The 16,606-nt window shown below is 55.0% G+C and overlaps 1 protein-coding gene across 1 annotated transcript in view; it reads left to right on the top strand.

The window, feature by feature from the left end:
- Nucleotides 1–3,449: 3,449 nt before the first annotated feature.
- Nucleotides 3,450–16,606, top strand: part of Cacna1g (calcium voltage-gated channel subunit alpha1 G) — a 66,584-nt gene continuing 53,427 nt past the window's right edge. Inside the window, exons 1-8 of the mRNA XM_059270711.1 lie at nucleotides 3,450–3,606; nucleotides 4,792–4,953; nucleotides 5,222–5,277; nucleotides 5,482–5,798; nucleotides 12,991–13,102; nucleotides 13,333–13,466; nucleotides 13,754–13,851; nucleotides 15,794–15,953. Of these exons, the coding sequence (XP_059126694.1) occupies nucleotides 3,450–3,606; nucleotides 4,792–4,953; nucleotides 5,222–5,277; nucleotides 5,482–5,798; nucleotides 12,991–13,102; nucleotides 13,333–13,466; nucleotides 13,754–13,851; nucleotides 15,794–15,953 (1,196 nt within the window). The remainder of the gene's footprint in view (nucleotides 3,607–4,791; nucleotides 4,954–5,221; nucleotides 5,278–5,481; nucleotides 5,799–12,990; nucleotides 13,103–13,332; nucleotides 13,467–13,753; nucleotides 13,852–15,793; nucleotides 15,954–16,606) is intronic.

Here is a 16,606-nt window from a genome sequence, read left to right as displayed (position 1 = left end):
AGACTGGTCTTGCCTCTGTCCGTGATTAGTAAGCTTGAATGTAACTGAGTCAGTGGACCAAAAGCAAGTACAGGAACCAGAGTGAGGACCAGGTGTGTACTGCCCCAGGAAGGGAAGCCCCTGGGAGGAAGTGACCTGCCATCTTCCCCCTGGTCCCTTCATTTAAAGCTAGGGAAGGGATGGGGGCTCAGTATAGGCTTTAATATTCAACAGAAAGACATTTCCATTTACTGTAGTGTACTGTAGAAACTGCTATGACCAGAATCAAGACATTTCTTTGGGGGTACCCATTCAACCCTAGCATCACTACAGGAGGTCATGTTCATCCTCTGCTTCCAGAAGGATGGTCTGGGAAAGGGCTATCTTGCATGCAGAGCATCTGTTGTGTTGGAAACCCTTTCCCAAATCCATCTGACTCCTGCTACAGAGACGGCTGGAACCTTCCTAGGACCTCCTTCTGTCCTCTCAATGTGGGGAGATGCTCTTGAATCCCATCCTTGGCAAATGAATCTTCCCAGAAAACTTCAAGTAGCTGCCGTCAGGGAAGAAAGCTGGGAGACGTGCTTGGGATGGGCAGGTATAGAATGACGGGGTTGTGAGATTGTGGAGAAACTATTTCTTTGAGATCTGCTGAGTTTGATCATCATCCTAACCTCCAAGCCAAGCAACACAGATAACTGGAAGAAGCTGCCAGAGAGACAAGAGAGATGGATGGGGGTGGGGTGGGGGACACACTGCTAAGGGAATGTCTGCAGCAGCAGGAGGAAGAAATGGAGCAGGAAAGACTCTAGAGACAGGGCATTGTCACACACACAGCTACACATGGTCACTGAGACCAGAGTTGTCTCAGTCTGGGCAGCGGGCCCTTTGGTGCAAGCCACCAGCCCATCTGGAGGGGATTAGCACTCCGGCCAATGAGGTCAGCTGTCCCCTTTCTTGATGGATCCCACTCAGCCTTGCCAGCAAGTCAAAGACTGGACACGTGGAGCCTGCCTTGGGGAGGGGGGGCAGCAGGAAGAGAGAATACAACATGGTGAGACACAGGTGGCCTTTTTGGCAGCCCCAGCACTGGATTTGGAACAATCTGGGCAGTTCATGTAGTCCCTTTGCCACCGTGGTCCCAGCGACCCTCATGAATGAGATGGTGAGGCAGGAACCATCAGCTTTCTGGAGCTAGCTACTGAAGGGCCAGAGTGGGTAGGAGTCTAGCCTGACACCCCTGAGCATCCCAGGTTCTCTCTGGGGTCTTCAGAATGACAACAAAAGTGGCTGAAGCTTCTTCCTCCTGCCAGGAGGTGGAGGCATGGCTAGGAAGGAGAGTGCATTTGGTGTCCTCTCCCCCCCCCCCACACTTTCCTTTTGCATTTCTCATTTCCCTTCTGCTATCAGGCAGGCACAGGGCTATGGAATCTTGTAAACAGATTCAGAGGAAGGAATTACTTCTCCCAGGAAGGCTGGGGTTTCCAGAGCACAGGCTGAATATAGCCCTTACTGGAGGTGAAGCTGATTTAAAAGTCCCACAACATCTCTTCCTCTTTCTTGGCAAGTGTTACCTTACCTCCCCCCCTTCACACCCCCTCTTCTGTCTTCAGGAACTGGGGTAGCTGTGACCTAGGGTCACAACACACATGTCCTCATGGTTTGGGAGTTGTCATTTCATTTCTCTGAGCTCCAGAAATGGGGGTCCCATTTAATTCCCAGAGGTGTGGAGGTGACCAAATGGGATGCTTGAAATATCCCCTAGTAAAGAGTACCACAGGTGGGTGACTGATTTTGTTCTTATTAAGGGAACCAGTAGGCAGTAGGGGAGGGGCAAAGGCCAGAGGCTGCAGGAGAGGCTTGCTGAGCAAGGCACATATGGGGTACTCCAGCAAACTCAGAAGACAGTTTGGACCATACAGGTCTAACTTGGTTGGAAAACTGAGACGCAAAGGAGCTTTTTTTTTTTTTTTTTTTTTTTTTTTTTTTGAGACAGATCTTCTCTGTGTAGTCTTGGCTGTTCTTGGCTGTCCTGGAACTCGCTCTGCAGATCAGGCTGGCCTTGAACTCATAGAGATTCATCTGCCTTTGCCTCTGAGTGCTGGGACTAAAGGTGTGGGCTACCACCACCACCAGGATCATAAAGCTTTTTCTTCCCCTCCTTCTACTTCATGGTTTGAGATTGTTCATCTAAAAGAAGTTCATTAAGTGCCCACTATGTATGTGTCAAACATTAGGCTAAGGCATGGCTCCAGGAACACAGCCTAGGGGCAGAAATAAATCTATACTCATCATCTCTGCATAGACTTCGTACTGTGAGTGTTCCCACCTTTGACTGATACAGCACTGTGTCCTCAGCTCCTTCTACTGTTAAGACCCTTCCTGAAAGAGGGGCCTGGAGAGATGGCTCAGTAGTTATGAACATTGACTGCTCTTCCAGAGGACCTGGGTTCAATTCCCAGCACCCATATGGCAGCTCGCAACTGTCTGTAACTAAAGTTCCGGTGGATCTAATTCCCTCACACAGACATGCAGCTCAAACACCCAATGCACATTAAAAAAAAAAAAAAATCTCCAGAAGGAAAGCCAGTAGGAAGAGATGGTGCCATAGCTGAGACTTGGAGCATGAACATGAAAGGCTTCCTATCTTCTTTTGTCTTCCTCCTCTCTTCCACCACTTAGGTAGCATATAGGGTTCCCTGATGCCCTAGGCTGTCCTCAATGGCAGATCTCCCCCATTTGCAAACCCAGGGAAGTAGGTCTCAGTTTTCTCCAGCTGGTGCCTGCTTGTCTCTTTTCTTAGTATGTTCCATAACAGGGCAACCCAAGGATGAAGATGTGGAGCCTCTGTCCACTGGAGAACTGTGGGGGCTGGGCAAGCTTCTGGCCTCATATACTCCTCTCTGCTGCAGAGACTGGGTTATGAGAGTCCCTACCTCTAGTTGCCAACCCTAGGGCTTCAAGGTGGTGGCTGAAGGGCAAGCCCACCTGCTAGACTGAGGACACACAGGAGGGAGGGAAGAAATTGTCAGGTTGTAACAGCAAGCCTTAAATAGCTCCCCTCTCCCAGAAGAGGGCCCCGAGTTCAAGATTGGCGCCTCTCGCTCGGAATGAGAGCAGAGACTCCCTCCAGGAGAAACAGGCACTTAGGGGATCTGCTCATTAGCATGAAATGCAAATAGGCCTGGCCTCATTTGCACAACTCAAAGCTGGGATTTGGCGAAAGGGCAACCAGGAAGGTGACAGCGTAACAGCAGCTCTGCCCTCTTCACCCCGCCTCGTCAACTGGCGGGAGTAGGAGCTGAGACAGCCCCAAACCCATGTCGTGGTGCCAAGAGGTCTCTGGAGGATGTGTGGGTTGTGCAACTTTGCCAGGGAAGAATATCTGGGAATCAGGGGCTGCAGGAGGTGATCCAATCCAATGCTCAGCTTTTCCGCAGTAGCTTGTGCTTTCCTGTACTACCGAGACTATGAATCCTATCGCTGCCATCGTATACACCCTACGCAGATTGTGGAGACGTTTCCCTGCGTCTAACCTCAACGCTTCCAGCCCACCCTCCCCCACGTTCAGAATTCCGGCGGCGTTTGGGTCTCTGACACCCACAGCCTTTTGGAGGCACCAGTGGTGTGAGGGAGCTAGAAGTGACTGAGCCCCTGAACACAGGGAGGTGAGGCAGGGCGAAAGCCAGGGTCTCTGCTTGCAAGCACACGCCTGGAAAGCACGCAAGCTCAAGCATCACTCCTAGCAGAGTGGTGGAGGAGAGTTAACTCTGTGGAGCATTTCTCTCTCAGGCAGACTTAAGCCGTATTGGGAATCTGAGAAAGGGGAGAAACTGAGGCACCGAGTGGAGCTTTGCATGATGAAATTGGTAAAAACTCAGCTCTAGGAGTCATTCCTTTCCACAACACTCGAGGCCCACAGTGGCCTTTACAGGCGGTCTCCACTTTGGGGCTGCAGGTAATCCAGGCTCTGTGGTCAGTCTGATGCCACTCCTGGGGGCCACGTTTTTCCAGCATGAAGCCCCTGAGAAGAGTCCCCACCCTGCAACGATCTCTAGAAGCAGGAGATGACTCTCAGAGCATCAGCAAGAAGGGTTAGAGTTAGGCCAGGGTCAACGTTTTAGAAGTGGACCAGGGATCTGGACCAGTAAACCTAAGAGGCTGGTGGAGGACACTCCTAGACCACACCCACCTCTACCTTTTTAGCCTCGCCTATTTGCCTCAGCCTGAAACACCGGGCATTCCACTTTTCTTCCCTTTCCCGAGACTGGCTCCGGGTTCAAGCGCAGCGTGGGTGGTTAACCAGGGGGAGAGTCTAATTCGCTGTGGGAACCCGGTAACATTCCTAACTCCTGTGACTCTGTCTCCCTTCTTTTCCAACCCTGCTTAGAGCTAATTCTGCCTTCTGGCTGCTGTCCAATTCGGGGGTCCTGAACAAAAAAGATGTCAGAGGCCCGTAGGGGCTACCCCAGGACTCAATGCCAAATTCTCTGATTTCTAGAGGCTCCCTCCAGGGGCATCCCAAAGACCCCAGAGACCAATAGAAAAGTGGGTTCGGTCTGGGCAGCTGTCTGATTGGCCCCAGCCTTCGGGAGCGAACCCAGGGCCAAGAGGAGGGGAGAAAGGCGGTCCTGGTTTTGGGGTGGGAACCGGATTCCAGCTGTGGTTCTCTCCCCCGGTATCCCCCTCCCGCACTGGCACGGCGGCTGACCAATAGAAGGGCGGCTCTGGACCGGTGACGCACGGCGATTGGCTGTGAGGTTGGCTGGGGAGAGGCGGGGCCGAGGCTTGAAGTTGGAGTGAGGGATCCAGCTGTGGTGTGCGCCGGGCTGCTCGCCGCCGCTTTCGCTCGCTCGCTCCGCGTCTCGGCCGGAGGAGGAGGCAGTGGCGCCGGCGACAGCTACGGCAACGGCAGCCACGGCGGCGGCGGCCGCGGCGGCGGCGACATCTCCGCCTCCACCCCCGCCCGGGACGGCCCCCCACCGTCTCCCCGCCCCTCCCGGTCCTCTAACCCGCCGCGGGGCGGAGGAAGGAGCCGGCCCCCACCCCCTCCAAACCCACCCCCAAAGAGATCCCTCCTCCCCTCCCCCCCACTGCCTCTGGCGCGGAGCCGGGACGATGCTGACCCCTTAGATCCTGCTCCAGCTGCGCCGAGGGAAGAGGGGGCGCCCCTCCCCGGACCCTTGCCCTCTACCGGGTGGCCCCTTTCTCCCTCCCTCTCTCGGGGGCTGCTTCGCCGAAGGTAGCGCCGATTCGGGCAACCGGAGCCTGGGCGCGAAGCGAAGAAGCCGGAACAAAGTGAGGGGAAGCCGGCCGGCTAGTCGGGGAGCCCCCGGGAACCCAGGGGAAGCGGGACTCTCGCCAGGCGGGGCTTCCCTGCGACCCGGCGCCCCGAGGGCAGCATGCCCCTGCGGGCAAGGGGAGCAGGGCTGAACTGGCCCTCCTGGGGGCTCAGCAAGCTCTCTAGAGCCCCCCACATGCTCCCCCGCCGGGGTCCCCCAGTTGCTTGAGGACACCTCCTCTGAGGGGCGCCGCTCGCCCCTCTTCGGACCCCCCGGGGCCCCGGCTGGCCAGAGGATGGACGAGGAGGAGGATGGAGCGGGCGCCGAGGAGTCGGGACAGCCCGGGAGCTTCACGCAGCTCAACGACCTGTCCGGGGCCGGGGGCCGGCCGGGGCCGGGGTCGGCGGAAAAGGACCCGGGCAGCGCGGACTCCGAGGCGGAGGGGCTGCCGTACCCGGCGTTGGCCCCGGTGGTTTTCTTCTACTTGAGCCAGGACAGCCGCCCGCGGAGCTGGTGTCTCCGCACGGTCTGTAACCCATATCCTTCTGGGCACCGCGATGGGCCGGACTCGGGGGTCCACAGGGGGGCGGGTCGTGTCGCCAGAGGGGACCGAAAGCCAGGTGAGTTGGAGAAGTGAGCCTGGACTGTGGACAGTTGAGAGGGGGGGACTGCTGAGGAGGGGAGGGGGCGTCCGAGTAGAAGCGGAGACTGGAGCAGGTCTGGTGGGTACCCCAGATGAGCCCCACCTCCGAATACACACACCTCAGTCTTCCTTGGGCGGGGGTGGAGGGTTAGAGGGTTGAAATCCAAGCTAGGAAAAGAGAGGAGACGTGACCCTCTGGTACGCAGCTGGATGCTCTACAGATGTGGGCAGAGGAGGGTCGTCATCCTCCAGATGTGGGCAGCTTCAGGAGCCTGGGCTTTCTACTCCTCCAGCTCGCCCGCCGCGGGTTAGCTAGCTGGGTTTGGTTTTCGAGTTTGGGGGCAGGGGTGGAGAGGAAGCTGCGGGGACGGAGGAGGGGAGACCGCAATCTCCTGGGGTTTCCTTATGCCCCCGCCCCAAAGTTTGCGGCGGATTCTAGGGTCCAGTCGCCCAACCTGGTCCTCAAGGCTGAGGTTTTTACTGACCTAGCGGGAAATGGGGGGGCAGGTTAACCCCCCCCAACACCCTCCCAATCCGCGGGTTGGAGGCACAACAAGGAGATTTCGGCGGCGGCTGATGTCAGGGGTGCAGAATGAGAACAAGATGTGGTGAAGGGGGAGCCGTCTGCCCCCAGAGCTGGACTGTTGCCCCTTTCAGAGAGAGCCCAATGCGGCCAGCGCCCTCCCCGCCTCAATTCTTTATCTGATGTCGGGTGCCTAAGGTTGGGTTGGGGAGTTTTGCGCTGTTTTTTTTTTTTTTTTCTTGTTGGTGGGGGGGGGGGGACCGACAAGAGCTCCGGCAAGTGGGGGATGGGATTAAGCTCGTCCACACACTACGCCTTCCCTTTCACAAATCAGAGTGTTCCCGCTGATGGCAGACCAGGTATGGGAAACCGCAGTCCTCTGAAAGTGTTGGGGGGGACCAGGAGACTGCCAGTGTGTTCACTAAGGAGGACTGAGGTCGGGCACCCCAAGCCTACTCTGTGGCTAGGTTTTGGAAGTGCATGCCCCACATTCCAGGCAGATGAATTCTGCTCTTCACCCGCACCTCTTCCTAGCCTGGAGCGGTCAGGGAGCCCCTAGTCCTCTAAAACCGGAAGCACAAAGCACAGGCTTGACTGACGCCCAGCTCTGGGGTACCAGAAAGGTGGGGGCTGGCTGGCACTAATATCCCAGGAACCCCTAAGTCTCTTTTGGCTCTCTCCTTCCAGCCCAGAGGTTCTCTGGGACTCAGGGTGGGAGACCCCAGTTCTACCCTGTAGCCCCTGAGAGCCAAGCGGGGCTCTGCTTTGGAGAGAACAGGGGCAGTGGGAAGCTTGGTGCCGCCTTCCCTCTGCAGCACGGACGCCTCTAGTGCGCAAAGCAGGATATGAGCCTGAGTCCCCCACCCCCTGCTCTACACTCTGCGAGTCTTCAGGAGCGCCCCTAATCATCCTTCCCAATACTTTGCCCCTTCCGTCCGTCCGTCCTTCCTTTCTCTGAGCTGAAGAAAGGAGAGCAGGGGCCTCTGAGGTCTGTGGCCTCTCCAACTGCTGCCAACAGACAACACATCTTGAGTGGTGAGCCTCCATCCCAAGGTCCCCTGCTCCGTGGCAGAGATGGAGATGGGAAAAGAAGCTCTCCTCTCCACTCCTAACCATATTATGAATGGGAAAACCCCAGCAGTGCTTGTCTTCTCCGCCTCAGGGATCCTGGGGTGACTGGAAGATCTTGTCTCCTCTCCTTCCCAATGCCCCCTAAGAACAGAGCTCTTGGCAAGCATCTCTGCCCACTTGCCCTATGTCCAGGTGGAGGATCTGGAGGTAAACGCTTTCCTGGAAGGAGATAAGAGACCAGGCTTGTAAGAGGGAAGAGAGGTGGGAGTCTAGTGTTAATCTGGAGGTTGGGGAGCAGGCCCAGTCTGGAGGGGGTGGTCTTGGTTGTGTAGAACCTATGTCCCTATATCTAGACTAGCTAGCAGGTCAACTGAGGGTATGGTGAGAACAATTTCTTGGTAAAGGGGGTTGCCTGCACTGTGCTCCCCATCGTTCCAGTTCCAATCCTATCCAAGTGACAAGGGCAACTGTATTTCCACTGCCAGAGAGGGGCTCTGAACTGGCCCCGTAGCTTCCCCCCGTCCTTTCTCTCTTTTTGGTTTCTGCGAGGCTTCTGTTGGCTCCAGGAGTCCCCAATGTAGGTCATGAAGACATTGGTCCTGAGGGACTTGAGGACAGTCTTACTACCCCCAGTTAACTGAAACTAGGAACCTTTTTCTTACTATACTTTACTTGGCCCCCTCGTCTTGCAGCCTCATTAAGAGGCCAGCTTTCCTAGAGTGAAGAGCTAGATGCAGGTAGGAAGTGTGTGTGTGTGTGTGTGTGTGTGTGTGTGTGTGTGTGTGTGTGTGTGTTGGGGAGGAAGGACAACAAGAGGTAGAATGGACACGAAAGTATATGTTCCTGTATTGGGGAGAACAGAGACCTGGGCCCCAACCAGCTCCCAGGCAGGCCACAGCCTCGCAGGTTACAGGGAATGCTGGCCTTTGCAGTGTGTTTCTTACAGTGGGAGGGCGTGCATTTCCCCTCCCGGGAAGGAGTTCCTAAGCATTCCCTCTCGGGCTGTTGTGTCACATCTGGAAGTTTGTGTAGGAGTTTCTCCAAGCTCAGAGCCCAGCACAGCTTTTTCTCATTTGGAAATCACAGGCTGGCATTTGGGATGCCGAGAGAGGAGGGGTGGGAGGGGGGCCAGGGAAGGAGAGGGGAGCCTGCCAGGAGTTGGGGGGAGGAGAAGGGGGAGGCCTGAGAGGCAGGAGTCCTAATGGCTTCCAGAAGTGAATGTGAGTGTGGGGCTGTGTGTCACTGTGTGTGTCTGAGTGTGTGCCTCTAGAAGGGAGGAGGCCCTAGGAATTTCTGTAGTCTTCCTTACCATTGTCCCAGTACCTCAAGTGTTCCTGGGCTTCCCAAGGGAGGATTCTCCACTGGGTCCTCAGAGGAAGTGTGTGTGTGTGTGTGTGTGTGTGTGTGTGTGTGTGCACGCGTGTCTGTCGGAGGGGGGGGAGGTTATTTGAATCTCATATGTTCCTCGTCCCCTTTCCAAACCCTAGACCATCTAGAGAAGATTCTGGGGAGAAGGGCTAGAGAAAAGAATAAAGTGGAACTGGGGGCAGGGGATCTTCGGCAATCTGTCCCAGATCCTCCCTTCTTCTGGGTCACATAGACTCCTTTGCACGCGCTCTGCTCCACTGCTGGGGGACTCCCCATCACCCCTCGTGCCAGTTGGAACCATTCCTGGGGTTACCCCTCCACCCTGCCCCCCTCCTGCTGCTCCCGCCCCAGCTCTCACCCCTCCCTGCCTGCCTTAGTCGGGATGGCGACAGACACACTGCTCACACACACAGACACGCACATGCTCACACACACACACACACACACACACACACACACACACACGAGTCACAGACGTTTGAATCAGATTTCTGGCCTATTTCCCCTCCCAAAGATTCCAGTGGCTCTCTCTCTTGTGTCTCTGTGTCTCCTGTCTCTGTCTCTGGGTGGGGCTGGCTGCCTTTCGGGCAGGCTTCAGTTTTCAGTTTAGTTGGAAACCTCTCTCCCCACACACCCACACACCGGAGCTGGGGGTGCACAGGGAAACAGACTAGTTAGAGGGAGGGGGCCTCTGTTGGGGAATCCCCTTTTCTGAAGGGAAAAAAATGAGCACAGGCCATCAGACTGAACCCCTGAATCTTCCTCCACCCTAGGGAACATTGGATCCCATAGACCACCAACCTCTCTGTGGCATGGGTGAGGCAAGGACCTGGCCCCCACCCCCCAACTCTTACTAGAAGGCCAGAATTCCTGGGTCCAGGCCAATTTCCTCCTCAGTGTTCCTTAGTCTCACATTTCCAGACTTCTGGGAGGGAGGGAGGGGGGGAGGGAGGCAGCTAGAAGACCTGCTTGCTGTCTGGGTTCACACCCCAGGCCCAGGGCCTTAGATCTATAGTTGCCAGGCTAGGCCAAAGCTGTGTCTAGATAAAAAGCTGTGGAGAAGACTCATTTGTGGATATAACATGCTCTATTTCCCTCTCCCAGGAAGGAGAGGAGGGGGAGGGAGGGTACAGAGGTCCTCTTCTGCCATTCTCTTTTTCTCTGCTTTTGATGGTGGGCTGTGGGGAGGAGAAAGATCCTCCCCTCTCCTGCTCCCACCCTTTGGGATCCACTCCAGACCCGGACAGTCACCATAGCAACAGTAGACATGTGACCGCACAGGTCTCTCATAGTCACTATGGCAACCAGTGTCCCCCGTTCCCTTGGTTACCATGGAGATCTGTCACATGGTTTCCCCCCAACCTGATAACCTGTGGGGTCTCCTCGCTTTTCTTTCCTTGCATGGACAAGAGAGCAGTCTGGGCAAGGGGAGAGCATGTGTAGGGGAGGGGGGTGTCTCTTTAATTACCATGGCAACAAATCCACACCACCTGGTGACACATTCTCCTGTTGTTATGGCAACAGAAGAACATCACACAGTGACATACTGCCATGTTCCCAAGGAAACAAGCCCCACCCCGAGAAGGGTGAAAGACCCTCTTAAATAGTCCTCTATTCCAGTTATTCTAGCTTTTATACTTATCTACCGTGAAGGGGAAGGTAGAGTGCAAGGCGTGTACCTGGGTGCAGGCTGGATTGCCAAGGGGCCTGCAGAAGGGAATTTTGGTGAAGAGCCTGATGTGGAGTTGTCTGGGGTCAGATTCTGACTACCAGAGGCCCCAGTGTGAGCCTGTAAAAAGTAGGCGCCGGAGTGGGGGCCATCTCCTCTGTGGGGTCAACTCTGTTACGCCCCATATCACCGTGACTGATTTGTCACCACAGAGGGGAACATCAGGAAAACATGAGTAGGGAGGCAAATCTGGCTTCTAGATCAGCAGACGACTGACTGATTGATGTGTTAGTTCATTCATTCATTCATTCATTCATTCACTCACTCTTCCCGTGCACGGATCATCTGCTATGGACTACATACTGCACTGGGCTCTGTGTGTGGGTACTGTGCAGGATGTAGCCGAGGATCCCTACCTGCCAGGAGCCTGTAGCCAGGACAAAGAAGAGCCAAGCATATGGATGACTTCACTCGGTAGAGTCACTGCCATTAGACGTCCCAGTACATATCCTGGAACCCTTCTCCCCTACTGTCATTTCCCGTGGGCCCCTCCTGGGTGCTGCTTCTCCTGCAGAGAGGAGTGGGTTAGCTTGGGGAGCATAGACCAGTTATTAAGGGTAATTGTGTCCTTTCCCTTCCAAGTGGTGGCTTTCTCCCTGTTTTCCAGAGTGACCCCTGGCTGACCCCCATTCTGGAGAGAGATCCGTCGGCTACACTCAGGAAAACAGCCCCATAGAAACACTTCATTTCCCCCTCACCTACTTTCCCGCTTCAAACCCAGGCTTTTATTTTATTTTATTTTTTTTAACTCTCATTTTTTTTTTCAAAATGGATGGATATGAGGGAAACTGAAATGTGTCAGGATTTCTAGGGTGCTAGGCAGAGGGGGTGACAGCGATGTGCACCCAAGAGAAGAGAGCCTGCTGACAGGAAGGAGGAGGGCTTCCAGGTGGTTGAGGGAGAAGTCAGTGTTGGAGATTCAGCACAGTGATGGGGACCATCCGGGAGGATGGTTTTGGGGTCTCTGAATCCTCCTGATTATCTCTTCATGCCTGGGGGAAGCCTTCTCGTCTCAGAAGCAAGGCTAAGACAGGAAGGGTCTGTGGGCTCTGGGGCCCTGAGTGGACTGGCAGGACAGACAGACAGACAGCTGGTTGCCACAACCCCGTCCTCTTTCCTCCCGAGACTCTGCTTTGCTCTTTCCACCTCGCTCCTATCTTTTGATGAGGAAGCTAGGCTGTCTTGTTCATCGGTGGGGTCCAGGGCCATATCCTCATATGCCAATGGGCTGCGTGCAGGTAAACCAAACCTCTCAACAGAACTCACCATGCAGAAAGGCCCGGGACAGAATTCCCTCTGCCCCTAGCTGCTTGAGTCTGGGTTAGAAGGTACAAAAGGACGCCGGGCGGTGGTGGCGCACGCCTTTAATCCCAGCACTCGGGAGGCAGAGCCAGGCGGATCTCTGTGAGTTCGAGGCCAGCCTGGGCTACCAAGTGAGTTCCAGGAAAGGTGCAAAGCTACGCAGAGAAACCCTGTCTCGAAAAAAACCAAAAAAAAAAAAAAAAAAAAAAAAAAAAAAGAAGAAGGTACAAAAGGTGTGGAGGTCGCCTGGCCACATGTATGGTGCCACTACTGCCCATTCTGCACAGCTGAGGCTTGTACCAAGTGCAGGGTCTGGCACGGGTCTTGATTCCAAAAGGCGTGAATGTGACTAAAAGGCTGAGGACTTGGAGAAGCCAGGGAGCTGGTGGTTGGAGAGAGAGCCTTGGGTTCCTGTGAAGTGGTGAGGGGGGCAGAGCTGCAGATGTGGGCTTTCTTTCTGGTACTAGGGCTATCCCGAGTCCCCGCCTGCTGGAGCAGTTGTGGCGCAGGGAAGATAATGGAGTAGACCATGAGCTTGGAAGCCTTCATCTCGTCTTGGCTCCTTGAGCAACTTTGCCATATGACTTGGCTTCAGCTCTCTGGGTCTTGCTGTCCTTGGGTTGTGGGGAATAAAATGATCCACCCTGGATGCTTCACGGGGCTGTTGTGAGCAGCAATGGTGGCATTGTGTGAAAGTGCGTGGTAAACTGTAAGGCAGGCTTAATCCGACTGTAGGTTTGTGTAACACATTCGCATACATTATCTCACTTGCTTCTCACATCTCCCCAGTGCGGTGGGGAGAGGAGGATCAGATTCAGAGCAAACTCATGGAGCCTGGCATTTCCACAATCAATTCTATTCCCTACATGGCTTGTGCAAATAGTCAGGGTATTTACAGCCTCCTCTACCTTACAAATGAGGAGGATGGGGCTGGAGAGAGAAAATGACCACGGCAGGCCAGTCCTCTTCCACCTCACTTGTAGTGTTTCCAAAGGCAATGGGAGCTTAGTTGACAGGTCGCAAGTGTTAGGGATGGCACGGGAGGCACCTTTAACTCAGGCTCTGGACAGCTGTTTCCTTGACCCCCCGGTACCTGGTTCGAGCGCATCAGTATGTTGGTCATTCTTCTCAACTGTGTGACTCTTGGTATGTTCAGGCCATGCGAGGACATTGCCTGTGACTCCCAGCGCTGCCGGATCTTGCAGGTGAGTGTGCATGCGTGTGTGCGTGCATGCGTGCGCGCGTGCGCGTGTGTGTTTTTGTCTGTCTTGTCTGTCTGTCTGTGTGTGTATTAGAGGAAGGGTTGAGTGGTTCTTGTATCTTAAAGCCCTGAATTCTGGTCTGCTAGAAGCCCTGATCCAGCTGGTGGGCACTGGGTGGGGTGGGTGTGTCCCCCATTCTCCTCAGTTTCAGCAGCTCCTCCTCCCCACCTTAGGCCTTCGACGACTTCATCTTTGCCTTCTTTGCCGTGGAAATGGTGGTGAAGATGGTGGCCTTGGGCATCTTTGGGAAGAAATGTTACCTGGGAGACACTTGGAACCGCCTTGACTTCTTCATCGTCATTGCGGGGTGAGGGCTAGGGCTTGGGTTAGGGTGGGAGAGCACTGGGCAGGTCTCCTGCCTGTCTGGCTGTCCACTCTGCTCTTCCTTTTGGGTCTGCTCTCCTCTGAGGAGACTGTCATTGCTGGGGGTGCCCCGGCCCCCTAGACAGAGAGCTGATCTTCAGCTTCCCTTGGTGGAGGAGAGGGCAGAGTCCTAGGTCATTCTGCCACCTCACAGCAGGATTCTTCACTGGCCTCTTTCACGCGGAGTTGGCCTCACACTCAAAGGGCCTCCTTCCCGGCCCCTCCCCACAGGATGCTGGAGTATTCGCTGGACCTGCAGAACGTCAGCTTCTCAGCAGTCCGAACAGTCCGTGTGCTGCGACCGCTCAGGGCCATTAACCGGGTGCCCAGTGAGTGACCCCTTAGCCCTCCCCCCTGGACAGAGGGCCCTCGGAGGAAATGCTTCCTGACCTGACCATTTGAAGCTGAGGCAGAGGAGGGACCCAGTCAGAGCCTCTAACCCTGGTGTTATCACTAGGAAAGCTACCTGGGAAAAACCTCTATTCCACTCATTTCAGCCAGGCTTTGGGCCAGAGTCTTAGAAACACCTCAGATGACCCCTTTCCAGGGGAATAAGGGTGGGTGGGGACCAGTGGAGAGATCATCAGACCAGCAAGAGGAGACACAAATTGTTAATGGTCTTTTTGGTTTTCATTGGTGTGACCGTACTGGCACGGAACACCACTTCTCTCAAGACAAGGCCACTCCACGCCTTACCCTCCGGCTGTGGTTGCATTTCTCCCCCCCATCCCCCTACCCCCACCCCCACCCCTTTCCAACTCTTGCAGTGACTGCCGAGACCATTATCTAAATTAAACCGCATTGGTTTCTGGAGCCAGCAAAGGTTTGGCAGCTTCAGCTCCCCTGACATTCGGCCCCTCCCCCTTTGCAGGCCCCCTTTGCAATTCCTCAGCCTGCATAAGCTGCAGATGGTCCCCACTGGGGCCTCAGGAGGGGGCGCTGTGCCTGACTCTTTATGCCTTGCCTGATGCTGTGGTAACTGCGCGTGTGTGTGTGTGTGTGTGTGTGTGTGTGTGTGTGTGTGTGTGTATGATCCGGTTACTTCTGGGAGGGCAGAGCTGCTGAATGAGTCCCGGGGAGTAGGGGGGGCACGCTCCATGTTAACAGGAGATCCAGAAGAGGGGCGTGGCTGGCCTCCTCTCCCAGGTGACAGTTGCTAGATTGATGGACCTCAGACTAGCCACTGCTGTAATTCCCTTAATGCAAGCCCTGAGGAACTGATCTCAGTTGGAGCTCCGAGGAGCTGAAGGAGGGTGGAAGGAACTGAGGGGACAAGGACTGGCCGGCTGCTCAGGGAAGGGTGGCTGTAGTCACCAGGAAGGTTAATCAGTTGCTGTGTTAGTGTTTAGAACCTTTACCCCTGAGGAAGCAGGGCCCACACAGGGCACTTTGGGGGTCAAATGGGCCACTAGAGGTCCATCGGTTTGACAAGGGCTTGGGAGGTCTGGGTCTCCTAAAGGCTAGTTCAGGTACTAGTCCTAGACCTGGAGTGAGGAAGGAGAATGGATCCCTAATGGGGCTTTTATTTGAGATTGGAAATGTCGTGGCTTTGTCCACGGAGGGAGCCTTAGCTGCTATACTCCCAAGAAGACAGAGTTGCATCTCTTCAGACCCTGATTTCAAGATCCAGACCCAGCAGGGAACAGAGATGCAGGGCTGGGGCCTGGGGGTGGGCTCAGAAACCTGGTAAAGTGCTCGTCATCTTGGCTGCCTTCCAGCCTTCCTCCAGGAGATCTGTCTCAGTTTCCCCAATGGCCCCCAAAGGCCATCCTTTAGGAAGGTCAGGTGACTGTGTCTGGTGAGAGAAGGAAGTGGGAGGTGTGTGTGTGTGCCTGTGCCTTGGGAAGCAGGATTTGGAAGCACAAAAACCTAAATTTAAGTCCTGGCGCCTACATTTAGCAGCTCCCATCCTGAGCATCTCACGTCACTTCTGTGAGCCTCAGACTTCTCATCTGTAAATTGGGGGTGATATCATCAGCCCCGTGGGGACAATGGGAGAGTAAGGTGGGACTCAGAAACCTGAGAGAGCTTTGGAAACCACAGTTACTCTGGATAAGTGTTGGTACCATACAGCAGTTAACATGGGTGGACCGAGGGGGCTTCAAGGACTGCCTGGAAGATGTAGGCATATCTGTCCGTCTCCCCTCCAGCTTAAATTGAGCCTTCTCAGCATCCCCAGTGGGCCCTCGTGGGGGAAGACTGCCAGGCCTGTGGCACTCAGCCCAGCTGGGCGAGCCTGGAACCCCCAGCATGGCTCTTCTGCCTCCACAGGCATGCGCATCCTCGTCACATTACTTCTGGACACCTTGCCTATGCTGGGCAATGTCCTGCTGCTCTGTTTCTTCGTCTTTTTCATCTTTGGCATCGTCGGTGTCCAGCTGTGGGCAGGGCTGCTGCGGAACCGATGCTTCCTCCCTGAGAATTTCAGCCTGTGAGTGGTGGACCGGTGGGTGATGGACTGGGGGGCTGTGGACCTCTCTTAGTCCCTGGCTTCCTGTTGCCATGGATATAGCTGTTCTCCTATCTGGCATGCATTTGGCTCTCAAACCTAGCTACACATTGGATTAACCTGGGGCATTTTAAAGCCCTGGTGCTCAGGTATGCCTTCCAGAGATTCCCATTGCATTGACCTGGGATTCAACTTGGATCTAAGCATTGAAGAAGCCCTTCAGAAGCCAGGCACAGTGGTGTACATCTTTAATCTCAGAACTCTTGAGAAAGGGTTGGGTGAATCTGAGTTTCAGGCTGGCTTAGTCTACATAGTGAATTCCAGGTCAGCCAGAGGTACATAGTGAGACCCTGCCTCAAGAATGGGGAGAGGGAGGGAAGGAGGGAGGGAGGGAGGGAGGGAGGGAGAGAGAAAGAGAGAGAGACTCCTTGAGTGCTTGCCTAGCATGCACAAAGCCCAGGGTTCAATCCCCAGCACCCCATAAACTGTGTGTTGTGGTGCACACCTGTGATCCCAGCGCGCAGGAGGCAGAGACAAGAGAATCAGGAATTCACAACCGTTTGCCTACATAGAGTTTGAAGCCAGCCTGAAATACATGACAAAGGGGTGGGGGAGGGGTGGGGATTTTTGACTTC

The sequence above is a fragment of the Peromyscus eremicus genome, chromosome 8a, assembly GCF_949786415.1.
Source record: "Peromyscus eremicus chromosome 8a, PerEre_H2_v1, whole genome shotgun sequence".
Classification (NCBI taxonomy): domain Eukaryota; kingdom Metazoa; phylum Chordata; class Mammalia; order Rodentia; family Cricetidae; genus Peromyscus; species Peromyscus eremicus.
This window is presented reverse-complemented; position numbering and strand designations above follow the sequence as displayed.